We start from the raw sequence: 16,003 nt of genomic DNA on the forward strand, positions 1-16,003 counted from the left end.
TAAAAAAAAAAGTGGCGAAAAAGTTTTTGTGGGAAGTTCTTTGATTTTTAATTTTTTTGATGCTTGTTTGTTGATTTTTTTTTTTTTTTGGGTTTTGATTTGAGGAAAGTTTAGGCAAAGTTTGACAACAAATCGAGGGTTTCAAGGGCCGAGTAGAAATCGATACTTGCTTCAAGTAACCAATAACTTTTTTGTTCGTACTACAGTAATACTTTTTTTGGGGCACTGTCTTCTTCCCAATCTTCTAATAACAAGGATCTGGCTTGGACATATGCCAAACTAAAAAAATCAGAAAGATCGAAATTGTATGATTTGTATGCTTTGTGGAAATACTTATATGGGGGGTATTTTTCGGTAAAAAGAGCAATTAGCCGGTATTTTTGGGAATGTAAGAGCATGCCCACAAGCTACCAAAGAGATTAGAGACTACATGGATTGCTTGAAAAAACAAAAAGGGAAGAAAAAAATGAAACCCAAAGAATTAATTAATGAAATGCAATTATTTGATGATGATGATGATGAGGAGGAGGATATGTCAGAAGTTGTAATGAGGCAAATGGGTACTCCAATATCAAGAGAGAGGGTTATAAATATTGGTGGTAGCGTTGGAAAAAAATACCTCTCTCTAAAGGGCAATATATAATTTTTTCACCCCTGACTCCAAAATTATGGTTCAGGAGAGGAGGAAAAAAATAAAACAAACCTTAATTGAAAATCGATACAAGAAAGAAGAGAGGAAGAAGGCATGTAAGTACATTGCAAAGTGGTTTTACATGGCCAACATTCCTTTCAGTACTATAATCCTCGATAGTTCTCCATGTATGGGCCAAGCAATTGGGCAATTTGGTCAAGGACTTAATCCTCCATCACTAAATGAGACTAGGGAGCCCTTATTGAAGGATGCCTTATGTGATGTTAACAAAATTTTGATTTCTCAAAGAGAAGGGTGGGAGAAGTATGGAGCAACTATTATGTGTGATGGATGGTCTGATGGGAAGTTGAGGTCATTCATTAATTTTTTGGTTAACTGTCCAACATGTACTTTTTTTATTAAGTTTGTTGATGCATCAAACAAGTCACATGATGCTACATACTTTTGTGGCTTGATAGATGGGATAATAGAGGTTTTTGGAGAGAAACATGTGGTACCAATTGTCACTGATAATGGTGCCAATTACGTTGCAGCTAGGCATTTATTGACTTTGAAGAGGACATGTATGTTTTGGACTAGTTGCGTAGCTCATTGTGTCAATCTCATGCTTAAGGAAATGGTTACTACATCTATATTTAGTGGGGTGATTTCAAAAGCTATGTTGTTGGATTTATTTAGAATCACACCATAGTCCTTATAGCATGATGAGGAGTTCTACAGAGAAAAGAGAATTAGTGAGACCGGGTGTCACTAGATTTGCCACATCATTTCTCACTTTTCAAGGCCTATACAAGCAAAAAAACGCTTTGAGGACCATGTTTGCTTCAAAACAATGGAGTTAAAGTAAGTGGTCAAAGCATTGGATGAAAGAAAGGCTGAACCATTATTGTTGGAAACGCCTGGGAACCCGAATCGTTTCAGGAACTGGAATCATGGAATCGCGTCTAGCTGGAAGTTTCCTGTTGTAGGAATCGTTGTCCGTACAATAGGAATCGTTGAGAATGGCATTCCTAATTTTCAGGAATCGATTATTGATCGGAATAGGTCCAAAGTTCATCCACGTATGGAATTGAGATTCCGGCCTCCTTGGAATCGAGATTCCCATCCCCTGGGTTCAACACTCCAAGTGTCAAGTTTTATTAATATGCGGAATCGAGTTTCTGTCATCTATGGAATCGAGTTCCGACATATGCGGAATCGAGTTTTCATCATTTATGGAATTGTGATTCTAACATATTTGGAATTGAGTTTCCATCATCTATGGAATCTTGTTTCTAATGTATTTGGAATCAAGTTTCTGAAGTATATGGATAAGAGATCCATACTGGTTTGAGAATTGAGATGGAGAATTACAATAGCGTAATTGAGTTTTCGACATCACTTGATTCGAGTTTCTGACATATGTGGTACGTAGATATGTTGCTATGTAGAATCGTGATTCTAACATATTTGGAATCAAATTTCTGAAGTATTGAAGGGGTGAGTTGGTCAGGTTTCATTGGGTAGCCTTTTTAGACATTAGGAGTACTGCAATACCATTTAGGAAGTGTTAGGTGTCACTGTGAAGATAGCTGAGAGTCTTTAGACATTAGAGGATTTTGGGTTTTCTCAAGCTCAAGCCATGACAGTGTGTGATATAGGGCCTATAGGCAGTGTTGCAGCGACAAGGCTGCCTGTTGTGCATGAAGGAAAGATGGTGGCATCGACATTTGTTAGTGTATCATCTGAGGGAGAACGTGATCGGCAAAGCTAGCACTGGATCACCAACTCGCTCCTTCAAGAGAATGAACTTTCAAATTTAAATATTTAGAGTTTTAAAGTACTAACTACTAAACATGACGGTGATGTCTTTTGCAGGTAACAATGGCGGTTATAACTTAATAACTATTGGACCATTTGAAGGTTAGATTTTTTGGAACTAAGAGGACGTGACCATGTGATCATTAAGAGTTATTTAGGGTTAAGAACTTAAGATTAAGTATTCCACATCTTTACCCTCATTAAAAAGCACATAGCTCAGTCTGTTACTTTTGCACTAAGTTTTTTCATTAATATTTTTTGTTTAGAACATCTGTTTTATGTGAATTCCTTTTTATTTATTTGTTGAAGAGAAGCAGTCCCTACTACACCAAAGCAAAAGGTGGACACTTAATCACATGTTCCAAGCAATGATCTTATACTCGATCTTTTTCACCTAACCACAAGATACAAGATGCTAATATTTTTTACTCATCTTTTACGCAACCATTGACTACTCAATAAATGTGAAATGTATTCCACAAAGAGATTGTAAATGAGAATTTTATAATAATTCATACTTAAATATTCCACATCTTCACGCTCATTATGACAGGGCACATAACATTGCATGTTTGCTTTGCACTACGATTTTTTCATAATAAATTTTTATTTTTGAGAACATCATTTATCTTTGAAACCATTTTTTTTGTTTAGGAGAAGTCCCTAGTCCCTACAACACCAGAGCATCAAATTTTTGGAGTTGGACTATATACAAGTTACAGGATGCAATTTTCATTTACTCATTTTATTCGCAACTTTTGACCAATAAAAAATCAAATGTACTATGCTTGATTAAGTGTGGGACGTAATCCACCGAGAGATTGTAAGTCAGAAGTCAAAAGACTCAAAACTTTAAAATAAGGGTGCGGTTTGCATATAAATGCATCCTTACCTGTAGAGTTCTGGTTGAAGCAAATCGCCACATTCAAGTATTTCACCAATGTGTGGACTGCACACTAAGGCAAGGGAACACTATCGCATACCGGTGGCCTTCCCTTTACCCAATTCTGTGTGATTGTCAATGTGATATTGGGTTCCCCCATAATGATTGGTGTTCTTGCCAAAATGGTGGGACCAGTATATGTGGTTCTTGTGACTTTATTTATTAGAGGTTTGGTTCTTGTGGCTCTATTTATTAGAGGTTTGGTCCGAGACACTTTGAGAATGAGAGTGAAACCTATTATTGTTATTATCTGTTTCTTTGCTTTTTATATGTTTTTAGTTTCTCCCTCCATGAAAGCAAGACAGCAAAAGAGAGAGAAAGTCCATTAAGAGAGAGAGAGCGAGGATATAAAAAAAAATGGAAGAGGCATAGCAGGGGAGCGAGAGAGAGAATGGTGATGGGTGGAGAAAGAGTAGAGAGAGATTGACCAGTTGTGGGGGATGAGGGAAAGAGAGAGTAGAGAGAGACGGTAGCTAAGAATTAACATAAGAAAAAAATTTCAAAAAATGTATTGAGTAAATACATGGTAGACCCATGAAAAATTAAGGAAAGTGGGTACAAATAAAAAATTTCGAGCAAGACAACTCATTACAAAATTTCATTAACAAATGCTTATTGAAATGAAATGAAATGAGCAAATACACGCAGAGCTTTGAATAAAGTTAAGATAGATGACCCATGAAAAAAAGGAAAGTGGGTTCCTAAAAAAATAAAGGAAAAATAGAAAAAACAAAACTAGATAATAGAGATGAAAACAACTTTGTGTTTCATATAAAAAAAAAGAGTAGTGATCCTATTGGACCCTGCCACAAATAGTGGTGTGAACCTCGCAAATAGTGGTGTGAATCGTCCATCTTAACTCAAATCAGATGTTAAAATTTAGCACGCTAACTTCATTTTTTGTTCTATCTCTGCATAAGAACTTCAGAACACCGTACAACCTGTCCCTGTAGAAGCGTTTTTTTTTTTTTTAATTTTTGGAGAAAGACAGACTGCGTAAAGCATCACAAGAATCATCCCCTTGGAAGACCAAAATGGGGAAGAATGGTTTCTCTCCGCAACCCCTACGACCGGTTCCTTACATTCAAGAACACAACCAATCTAACTTGCAAAGGCACAAATTGCTCTATTGACAAACAATTGACATGCAGAAGAAAACCAGCTAATGATGGATTCTACAAATTCAGTGGAAACATTGTTCCCTCTGAATTATCAATGTAATAATTCTAAAATTCCAAAAAAAAAAAAAAAAAAAAAAAAAAAAAAAAAAAAAAAAAAAAAAAAAAAAAAAAGGGGAAACTTTTAATAAGTGATGGTTTGTATGAGCATGATGGTCCTTAGGGACCATCACTATTTTCAAAAGCTTTTGGTTTAAAGCTTTTGCTGCCTTGCTCTTGCCACGTCCACTAAAGGACGTGGGCTTTGAGCGTTTAAAGTATAATTTAACGGTTACAGCTCATGTGTGAGGTGTAACTTAATAAAAGAATATAATATAGTATCCTAAGAATTTAAATACGAGAGGCGAGGACTCCCACCCTAGAAATTTTGAGATCTCTCTGTCTAGCCGAATTTTTATCGGAAGCTCCCTCTTAAATATTTTAGGTAAGTGACTTCATTATTTTGAAAAATAATCCGTTCTTTTTAAAAAATGAAATGAAATAATTATTTCTGCTTATTATCATGAATTTTAGGCGCGATAAATTTTATGCGCAAGTGATCTCATTATTTTGAAAAATAATCTTTTTAATAAAATTATAATATTAGAAATTTTAAATGCTGTAAATTCTTAGAAATAAATTTATTTACTTATTTTTCTTGTCTATTGTTAGAAAATTTTAGAAATAAAATTATTAGAAATAAATGTGATATTTCTTCTGTTAGTAAAATTGTGAGATTTCTTTCTACTGTTTTTGAATATTTAGACATTGTAAATTTCATGTGCAATGACTGCCTTATTATTTAAATTTGAGCCCAAAATATTTGATTGGTTATTTTTGAAATGTTATTGAAAGTGACTGTTATTAATGGTTTCAGTGAAATTCATATTAATGATTTTATTGACATGTTGAGTACATGATATTGCTGCTTTCGAATGTTAAAGAGATTTAGAAATACTTTAAGTATGCAGGTGGACTCATTCGGTTCGTCGGTGAGGTTTAAGTGGACCTATCCAGGACGCCGGTAGGGATTAAGTGGACTCATCCGGTATGCCGGTGAGGTACAAGTGGACCTGCAGGGATTAAGTGGACCCATCAGGACGCTGATGGGGTATATAGGTGACCTACTTGGGACGCCAGTAGGGTAATTTTGTGGAATCTTTTGAATTATGCACTGCTGTTAAAATGTTATATGCATTTCAATAATTTGGATTATGTTTAATTGTGTATTTCTGAAAGTGAAATTGTTATCTATAAATGCTTGTGCTCGCATTGTTTTTAATTGACCTCCATTATGAAAGTTTATTTATATCTTTCATCGATGATTATTTTTAGGATTATGATGATCACTTACTGAGTAGCCAAACTCATCAAACTATAGTAAACATTTTTCAGGATAACTGTGGTTTCATTTTGAATGCTCGTCAGGATCAACTTTGGAAGATGTTGTAGTTGTGCCTAAGCTTTCTTTTGTTACTTTGTAAGAATTCGCCACTGTAAATTTGTCCTATCAAGAGATGTATATATGTTTTGACTGTCACACCTCAGGAATATCTGTATTGTAAATTCATGGGGTGTGACAATTATGGTATCAGAGCAATAGGTTTAAGATTCTTAGGAAATTTAAAAAGAATGTACTTAAAATAATATTTTTTACGTGTACAGATCGGGACGAAGTCAAGATCCAGAATAGTCGAAGCTATTATGGAAGGAATTCACAAAGCCTTGGAAAATATGGTTGCTTTAATGCAACATCAGATGGAAAACAACAATCCACCCAGGCAGTCAGTTACGTGTGGTGGGAGTGATATCGAACAATTTAAGAAATTGAACCCACCTTTTTTTAAGGGTGTTGTAAACCCACTGGAAGCCGAGGGATAGATTATGTAATTGGAGAAAATATTCAAGGTAAGAGAATGTCCTGATGATAGGAAAGTGGCCTTGGCAGTTTTTATGTTTGAAGGAGAAGCACAACATTGGTGGGGAATGGCAAAAGGAGTATTGGCCAAAGAAAATAAACCCCTGACTTAGGAAGTATTTATAGAAGCATTTAATTAAAAGTATTTCTCAGATTTTATTCGAGACAAAAAAGTAATGGAATTTCTGGAATTAATCCAAGAAAACTGGACAGTAGCACAGTACGAGGCCAAGTTCACTGAATTGGCCAGGTTTGCACCACATATGATTAACAATGAGGCAAGAAAGGTGAAGAAATTTGAAAGGGGTCTCAGACCAGCTATTAAAAGCAGAATTTCAGTCTTAAAATTGAGACCTTATGCTGAAATAGTGGATCGAGCCCTAATTGTTGAAAAAGATTTCGAAGATTACCAAAAGACGAAAAATCAGAAAAGCCATGTTCGACCCACACCATCTAATCGACAACAGTTTGAAAGGGCAAACAAGAAGCCAGGGCCCTTGCCACTTCAAAGCCCAATAGAACCATGTAAAAAATGTGGGAAAAACCATGGATTCAGCCCTTGTTATTGGAATACCGGAGCCTGTTTTAAATGTGAAAAATTGGGGCGCCAGATTAGACAATATCCTAGCTTACAGATGCAACAGCTTCCAAAGCAGGGAGAGATAGCTCAAAAGCCTTAGATGAAGGGAAGAGTATTTTCGATAACCGAGCAAGACGTTCAGGCCTCAAAATCAATGATCCAAGGTACTCTTATTATTTTCTAAAAAGTAGCTCATGTTTTGATTGGTCCTGCATCTACTCATTCATTTGTATTACCGCATTTTGCATGCCACTTAAAGGTAGAACCAAAACAATTAGAATACATTCTAGAGGTAGCCACACCGCTGGGAAATTCAATTGACATCAATATAATGTGCAAATCATGTGAAATAAAGATAGAAGAAAAAGAACTGTTGGTTGATTTAATACTCCTAAAAATTCAAGATTTTGATGTAATCTTAGGCATGGATTGGCTTCTGCATACCATGCAAGTATTGATTGTTACAAGAAAATGGTTACCTTTAGTATTCCGAATCAAGCAGTATTTTACTTCAATGGTATCAAAGAAGACTCCCCATCATATTTAATCTCTTGTATCCGAGCTAATCGCCTCCTTCGAAAAGGGTGTCAAGGCTTTCTTGCCTATATCAAAGAAGATAGGAAAGAACAGATAAATTTGGATACCACTCCGGTTATCTGAGAATTTTCCGACGTTTTTCCAGAAGAATTGTCAAGATTACCGCTTGACAAGGAAATTGAATTCTCTATTGAATTATTGCCAGGGGTAGCCCCAATTTCTAAGGCACCTTATAAAATGGCACCTGCAAAACTTAAGGAACTGAAACAACAATTGGAAGAATTATTAGATAAAGATTTTATTTGCAATGTTTATTTGCGAATTGATATCGCATAAATTGTGATAATTCCGTATTCTTGAATTTTTATAAGAGTTTTTCTATACATATTAGATTGGCAATTATGCTAGAATGTCTTTACGAACTGCTACCTTTCTAAATTTGAGCCCAAAATATTTGACCTGTTATTTTTGAAATATTATTGAAAGTGACTGTTATTAATGATTTCAGTGAAATTCATATTAATAATTTCAGTTATATGTTGAGTACATGATATTGCTGCTTTCGAATGTATGAAGAGATTTAGAAATACTTTAAGTATGCAAGTGGACTCATCCGATTCGCCGGTGAGGTATAAGTGGATCTATCCGGTACGCCGGTAGCAATTAAGTGGACTCATCCGATACATCGGTGAGGTATAAGTGGACCTGCAGGGATTAAGGGGACCTATCTGGACGTTGATAGGGATTAAGTGGACCCACCAGGACGCTGATGGGGTATATAAGTAACTTACTTGAGACGCCAGTAGGGTAATTTGTGAAATCCTTTGAATTATGCACTGCCGTTAAAATGTTATATGCATTTCAATTATTCGGATTATACTTAATTATGCATTTTTGAAAGTGAAACTGTTAATGCATTTCTGTTAATAGATCTCTTTTTTGAAAATATTGATATCTTTCAACCATGATTATTTTTAGGATTGTGATGATCACTTACTGAGTAGCCAAACTCATCAAATTATGGTAAACATTTTTTTTCAGGATAACTGCGGTTCATTTTGAGTGCACGTCAGGATCAACTCTGGAAGATATTGTAGTTGTGCTTAAACTTTCTTTTGTTACTCTGTAAGAATTTGCCATTGTAAAATTGTCCTAAAAAGAGATGTATATATGTTGACTGTCACATCTCAAGAATATCAGTATTGTAAATTCTTGGGGTGTGTGAAATACATTATAAATTTCATTGAGCTCTGATCTTTGAGCTCTGATCAGAGTACAAATACATTACAGTTTAGGGCTTTTCTGAGGTTTTTATTTTTTTTAAATTGGTAAAATCGGTAAAAAAAAAGTATTTTTTATTTGAGCTCTGGTATTTTACCTTTTTCTTAGCTTTTTCTGAGCGAAAATTGGTAAAAAAAAAAGTTTCGGGCTTTTTCTGAGCTTTTTATGACGTTTTTATGATCTTTGAGCTTTGACATTTGAGCACTGATCAGAGTACGAATACATTATAAATTTCATTGAGCTCTGATCTTTGAGCTTTGATCAGAGTACGAATAAGTTATAAATTTTATTGAGCTCTGATCTTTGAGCTCTGATCAGAGTATGATTAACTTCATTTAGCTTTGATCAGAGTACGAATACATTAACTTCATTGACCGCTGATAAGAGTACGAATACATTAAAAACTGCATTGGGCTCTGATCAAAGTATGAATACATTAACTTCATTAAGCTCTGATCTTTGAGCTATGATTAGAGTACAAATACATTAAAAACTTCATTAAAAACATTGGAAATCTCTAGGGTTTTATTGTTCGAGTCACTACGCGAAATTTAAGCTTGTTTCTCAGCTTATGCTATATTTTTGCTTTTTTTGTTTTTTGTTTTCCCTATTTTTGTGGTGGAATAGCTTTCCTTGTTGTGATATTAGTTCTTAGTTTCTTGTACTCATGTTTAATCCATGATTCTAGTGGTTTTACACTGACTCTTATTCATTATTGCATTATAATTTCTCATTTAATTTATACCTCATATCATGATAATTGCTCCATATTATGTAACTGCAGATGATTTGTGTTCATGGCAAAATTTGTCAGTAGAATATAATTCACAATTCCACGGAATAATTTATCTTTTTCTTTTGTTTTATAATGTGTTAAAATGAGTTTTAGATTGAACTCAAACTAACTAGGGAAAAAACAAAACTGCGAAACAAAAAGCAAAAAGATAAGAAGAAGAAAAATAATGGGATGGAGCAAGCTAATTTGTGACTATAGGTTTTAATTATGTATGTTTAATGGGCTGATTTCTTACTGCTTGCATTGTGCATGTATGTTTGAAGGGGCTGATTTATTAGTTCTTGCATTTTTAATTATGTATGTTTAAACTATTACAGGTTATTGTTGAATGGGTTGGTTTTGTTTATGAGTTGTGAATGTTTAAACTATTTATTAGTTTTGTATCAAGAACAAGTGGTCCACAGCCTTTGAGTGGCTAGATGCCCAGCCCCTGAGGTCAGTTGTGTTTGTTGGGTTTGGGAGTGAGTGTAGGCTAAATATAGAACAAGTGCATGAGATAGCCTATGTTCTAGAGCTCTCTAAGCTGCCATTTGTTTGGGCCCTTAGGAGGCCCCTCGAGGCCCATGATGGCTTAGAGATCTTACCGGAAGGATTCGAGGTTCAAACTGGCTGATGGTTTTTTCTCTCCCATTGACTGGCTGATGTTTAAAAAAAAGAAAAACAAATGGCTTAGATCTCCCATCGAGGCCCACGATGGCTTAGATCTCTCCCATTGATTGGCTGATGTTTTTTTCTTATTTAGCCTTAATATTTCTAATTTGATTATTTTTTTTTGTTTTTCTTATTTAGGCTTAATATTTCTTGTTTGATTATTTTCTTTTGATTGAGAATAACATGCTCCCAACGGAGCATACCATACACTTACTCTGTTGGACCAAAGACCTACTTAAGAAGATTTTTTCAATCAGAAATTTTGAAATCTACTTTATAATGATGAAATGAGTACTTCAAAAAAAAAAAGGAAAAAAAAAGAGTAAAAGATGAAATCTACTTTATAATGATGAAATGAGTATTTAAAAAAAAAAAAAAAGAAAAAAAAAACGAACCAAAGATGTTGCCACATGGTGGTTTCGTTCCCACTCACACCACCCTACTAACACTTTAAAAAAACTAACTCCTAAACTATTTTATAAAGAAAAAAGTTTATATAGAGCCGAGGCTTTAAACAATCAAGTTAGAGCCCATCTCAAAAGATGTTACCTCTAAGTTAGATGCCCAACCCCTTTTAAAAAACTAATTACGTATGTTTAAACTATTTATTAGTTCTTACATTTTTAATTATGCATGAGTTGTGAATGTTGCTTGATACAGATGCACCAGTGTTGAATATATGTAGTGCTCAAGTTATTACAGGTTATTGTTGAATGGGCTGATTTCTTGCTGCTTGCATTGTGCATGTGTGTTTGAATGAGCTGATTTCTTAGTTCTTGCATTTTTAATTATGTATGTTTGGGCTGATTTCTTACTGCTTATATTGTGCATGTGTGTTTGAATGGGATGATTCATTAGTTCTTGCATTTTTAATTATGTATGTTTAAACTATTACAGGTTATTGTTGAATGGGTTGGTTTTGTACATGGTTTTCTTTATGGATGCATGAGTTGTGAATGTCGCTTGATACAGATGCACCAGTGCTAAATATAAGTAGTGCTCAAGTTATTACATGTTATTGTTGATTGGGCTGATTTCTTGCTGCTTGCATTGTGCATGTGTGTTTGAATGGGCTGATTTCTTAGTTCTTGCATTTTTAATTATTTATGTTTAAACTATTACAGGTTATTGTTGATTGGGTTGGTTTTGTACATGGTTTTCTTTATGGATGCATGTGTTGTGAATGTTGCTTGGTACAGATGCACCAGTGCTGAATATAAGTTGTGCTCAAGTTATTACAGGTTATTGTTGAATGGGCTGATTTCTTGCTGTTTGCATTGTGCATGTGTGCTTGAATGAGCTGATTTATTAGTTCTTGGATTTTTAATTATTTATGTTTAAACTATTGCAGGTTTTTGTTGAATGGGTTGGTTTTGCACATGGTTTTCTTTATGGATGCATGAGTTGTGAATGTTGCTTGATACAGATGCATCAGCGCTGAATATAAGTAATACTTATATTATTAAAGGTTATTGTTGAATGGGCTGATTTCTTGCTGCTTTCATTGTGCATGTGTATTTGAATGGGCTGATTTCTTAGTTATTGCATTTTTAATTATGTATGTTTAAATTATTACGGGTTATTGTTGAATGCGTTAGTTTTGTACATGATTTTTTTTATGGATGCATGAGTTGTGAATGTTCTTTGATACAGATGCACTAGTACTAAATATAAGTAGTGTTCAAGTTATTACAAGTTATTGTTAAATGGGCTGATTTCTTGCTGCTTGCATTGTGCATGTGTGTTTGAATGGGTTGATTTCGTAGTTCTTACATTTTTAATTATGTATGTTTAAACTATTACAGGTTATTGTTGAATGGGTTGGTTTTGTACATGGTTTTTTTTATGGATGCATGAGTTGTGAATGTTGCTTGATAAAGATGCACCAGTGCAGAATATAAGTAGTGCTCAAGTTATTACAGGTTATTGTTGAATGGGCTGATATCTTGCTGCGTGCATTGTGCATGTGTGTTTGAATGGGCTGATTTCGTAGTTCTTGCATTTTTAATTATGTATGTTTAAACTATTACAGGTTATTGTTGAATGGGTTGGTTTTGTACATGGTTTTCTTTATGGATGTATGAGTTGTGAATGTTGCTTGATACAAATGCATCAGTGCTGAATATAAGTAGTGCTCAAGTTATTACAGGTTATTATTAAATGGGCTGATTTCTTGCTGCTTGCATTGTGCATGTGTGTTTGAATGGGCTGATTTCTTAGTTTTTGCATTTTTAATTACGTATGTTTAAACTATTACAGGTTATTCTATGTATGTTCAAATGTCGTGTGCCATTATAATCTTGCCGAGAGAGAGAGAGAGAGAGAGAGAGAGAGAGAGAGAGAGAGAGAGAGAGAGCACACAACATATGATTATATAGAGTATAATAGATTTGTTGTCTCCCTACTTTAGAATGGATCCAAACACATCATCAAGCATAGGGAATGAGAATATAGGATCCAAGAGGAACTTGCAATGGACACAGGCAGAAGATGATCATTTCATTGAACTTATGGAAAAGGAGAGTAGGGCTGTATCCAAGGCAGGGGGGGGTTTAAAAAAGGTTTTTGGAAATGGATGGTAGAAGCAATGACAATTAAATTTGGGCCATTAAACACGGAAGTAGGTTAAAGAGCAAGTATAAGTTCTTTAAAACCATGTACAGTGACATAAAAAAACTTATAAATGTATCCGGGTTTGGATGGGATGCAAGGAGGAGGATAGTAACCATCGAGAGTGCTGTTTGGATTGACTACTTAACGGTATGTAATTACTCATTTGTATAGGCTTTAAAAATTTTGAATATGTTTAAATACGAATATCGCTAAAAATAATTTATGATCTTTTATATGTAAGAGAATGAATGGGCAAATAAATATCATAACAATACTTTGCCCGAATATTCTCTCCTAAGTAAGATCTATGAGGGCAACACAGCAGATGAGACGTACAAATCGATTGGGGGTGGCATTACAATTGAGCCAGAAAGGCCCGAAACTCCATTCTTTAATGACCCCCCGTAGAAGTCTAGGTCCAATCTAGCTCATCCTCATCTGATGACCTAGTATCATCTGGATCAAAAAGACGACGGTCCATACTCCTATAGGAACACAACGCCGATCAAAGCAACCCACCCTCAATGACTCCATGACTAAAGTCATGATAGAGGTGGCCAATAGCATTAAGATGCTAGCACATGAAACCGCAGGTAACAGCAGTACACCTGTGGTAGATGTTCCGTCCAAGGTTAGGAGAGACGCCTTAAAGATTGTTAAAGACATGTGGAGAGCAGGTGAAGTTGGTGATGATGTCTTTGTAATGGGAGCAAGGATCTTCTAAGATTCTACAAAGGCATAGATGTTATTAAACTTACCGAATCCAAGGATTCGAAAGGCTTACTTGGATGAAGAGATGAAACACCTCTAAATACTTGATTGACTATGTTTACTTTATGGTTTCTATATTATAAATATGTATGTGGATGATTTCTTTCATTTGTAATTCAATGGCTTCTTTCATTTTAATATCAAAGATTGCTTCATGGTTTTCATTATGGATGTGGATGGCTTCTTTCATATTATGGTTTGATAGATATTACTTCATGGTTTGCATTTTATAAATATGTATTGGATAAATTCTTTCATTTGTATGTGGATGGTTTCTTTCAATTTAATGCCAAAGGTTGCTTCATGGTTTTCCTTATGGATGTGGATGGCTTCTTTCATATTATGGTTTGATTAAAAATATTGCTTTAATTTAATATGGGTGTCTTCTTCTATTTCTAGTTATGGATCCCCAACAACGTCGGTTGGTGGTAATATTATAGCTTACATGTATAATGTGGTGCATTATATGTTAGTATATCACTATGCAAAAGAGGAGAAGGCGTGTTCATACTTCAATTTTTACTGGGGCCAATTATGTCCAATACTTGCTGTCGGGCGCCCTAGTAAGTGCTTCAACCAATTACGAATGGAAAGTTGTGCTTTCATCTTCCCAAGGACTTCTTAACTTCCCAGGGAGGTTATCAAACACAGAAACCAGGACTTTTTAAGTTCACAGAACTTAAGAACTTCCAATTTACAGTTCCTGAACTTGCTTCCAGTTATCAAACAGGCCCTTAGGATAACATTCTCTAGGTATATGCGTCATGAATTCTCTTAAGAGGAATAATTGTAGAAGATTGATTGAACCATTCGGAAAGTGCTCGTTTGCAAGTGTCATCCCCTTATGATGAACCACCCTTATGATGAAGAACCATAAGCAACAAGTCCCTTGTTTTTCGATTTAATGATATTCTTTTCCTTGTGATGTTTTTTTGACTTTTGTGTAACACTAGAATATGGAAATTCCCACAAATGATGGACATCCTTCATGGGTGAAAAAGGCCGAGGACCTCATTTAGAAAACTGAGGTCTATATCTTGAGGTTTGATCGCTACTTGGCCAATCTCATGTGCCTCTGGGAAGAGTTTGAATGCCTCAATCGTTGTCTTGACGAGGACTATGAGCGCCTCAGTCGGCGTCTAAATGCACTTAGTGTGAGGCTTGATAAGAACGAGGTAGAAGTGCAGACTGTTGTACGTGGTGCCGAGGTTCTAGAGGATTCAGTTGAGGAGCTTCGCTCCTCTTTTTACCAATACTAGGGTTTTTGCAGCCCCTCTTAACTATGCAGTCCTCAATTTTCACTTGAGGACTAGAATTGTTTTCTTAATGTGCTATGCTTATTACTGTTTCTTAATAAGTCAGAGTGTGAGACCTTGATTTATAATTCTATCTTTGATATGTTGGTTTGTTAGTATTTTATGTTTTGTTCGTTGTTAGTAGTTTATGTGTTTGGTTTGATAGCATGTTATTGGGTTTCATGCATGGTGTATTGTACCTTGGTATATATACGTTTAATTGCAATTGCAAGTATCTCAGAGCTTGCTTGAGGTGGCCCCTGAGGTATTTGCATGCATATGTTTATATCATAGGCCATTTGTCATTCTTTAGTTGTTCATTATTATATATAGACCCTTTTGTTTTTTACCCTTGTTTTTTGTAGGTACATATAAAAAATCTTCGGAATGTGGCCTTGTCCATAGGACCGTCACCTCCTCGCCGCCGGTCACACTCACCACACCAACCCCGCCCAATTCCACCCAATTTGGATGAAGCATCATTAAAAAATGTCTTACTAAAAGAAAGCGAAAATGAGGAGGACCCCCCTCTCCCAGTCTATAGTGTAGAAATTTTTTGGACCCCTCAGTGTCGGATCTTTAGGGCTTCGGTAGATGTACGGGGCGCACCTTTAGTGGTGGCCATGTTTTTCACGAAAGGCGGTAGAGCAATCTGCCGCTAAAGAAGCCTACATCCATGCTAAAGCTTAAAGGCTTGACCTAACCCCTGAGGAGAGTCTTAGGTCTGAAAATAACAACTTAAGTGCTAGGCTAGTGCAGGAAGTTGGTAACACCCAGCGGGCCAACGAAGAGATATCGCTCTTAAAGCATGAGGTTTTAAGCCTCACCTCCCAGTTAAAACAGCTCATGTCTTCATTCTGGGCTGCTCGTGAGGCCCAAGTTGATGTTTCTTCGCACTTTATTGTTGATCACACGAGTGCAATGCTCGTTGGTACTCTGTGGTAAGGTTTTGTTAAAAATAGTGCATCTTGCAACACATTATCTAGCTATTTTCAAGATTTTCATATGT

The 16,003-nt window shown here is 35.4% G+C and overlaps 1 protein-coding gene across 8 annotated transcripts in view; it reads left to right on the forward strand.

Annotated features, from left to right (window-relative positions):
• LOC110007385 (uncharacterized) overlaps positions 1-16,003 on the forward strand; it is a 59,874-nt gene that overhangs the window by 4,004 nt on the left and 39,867 nt on the right. For 3 of the 8 annotated variants that reach the window (XR_016042488.1, XR_016042490.1, XR_016042489.1), the window contains one exon: positions 8,629-8,867. Coding sequence is in view for 2 of the 8 variants with exons in the window: in XM_088849416.1 (XP_088705542.1) it covers positions 7,151-7,214 (64 nt within the window). In the remaining 6 variants the exon portion in view is untranslated. Of the gene's footprint in view, positions 1-5,523; positions 5,697-5,947; positions 6,033-6,217; positions 7,215-8,628; positions 8,868-16,003 lie in introns of those variants that run through there. The other 5 variants (XM_088849416.1, XM_088849417.1, XM_088849418.1 and 2 more) reach the window with 3 other exon arrangements.

Source organism: Amborella trichopoda, chromosome 10, assembly GCF_054954075.1.
Source record: "Amborella trichopoda isolate Santa Cruz 75 chromosome 10, AtrichopodaSantaCruz75HAP2 v2.0, whole genome shotgun sequence".
In the NCBI taxonomy this organism is placed as follows: domain Eukaryota; kingdom Viridiplantae; phylum Streptophyta; class Magnoliopsida; order Amborellales; family Amborellaceae; genus Amborella; species Amborella trichopoda.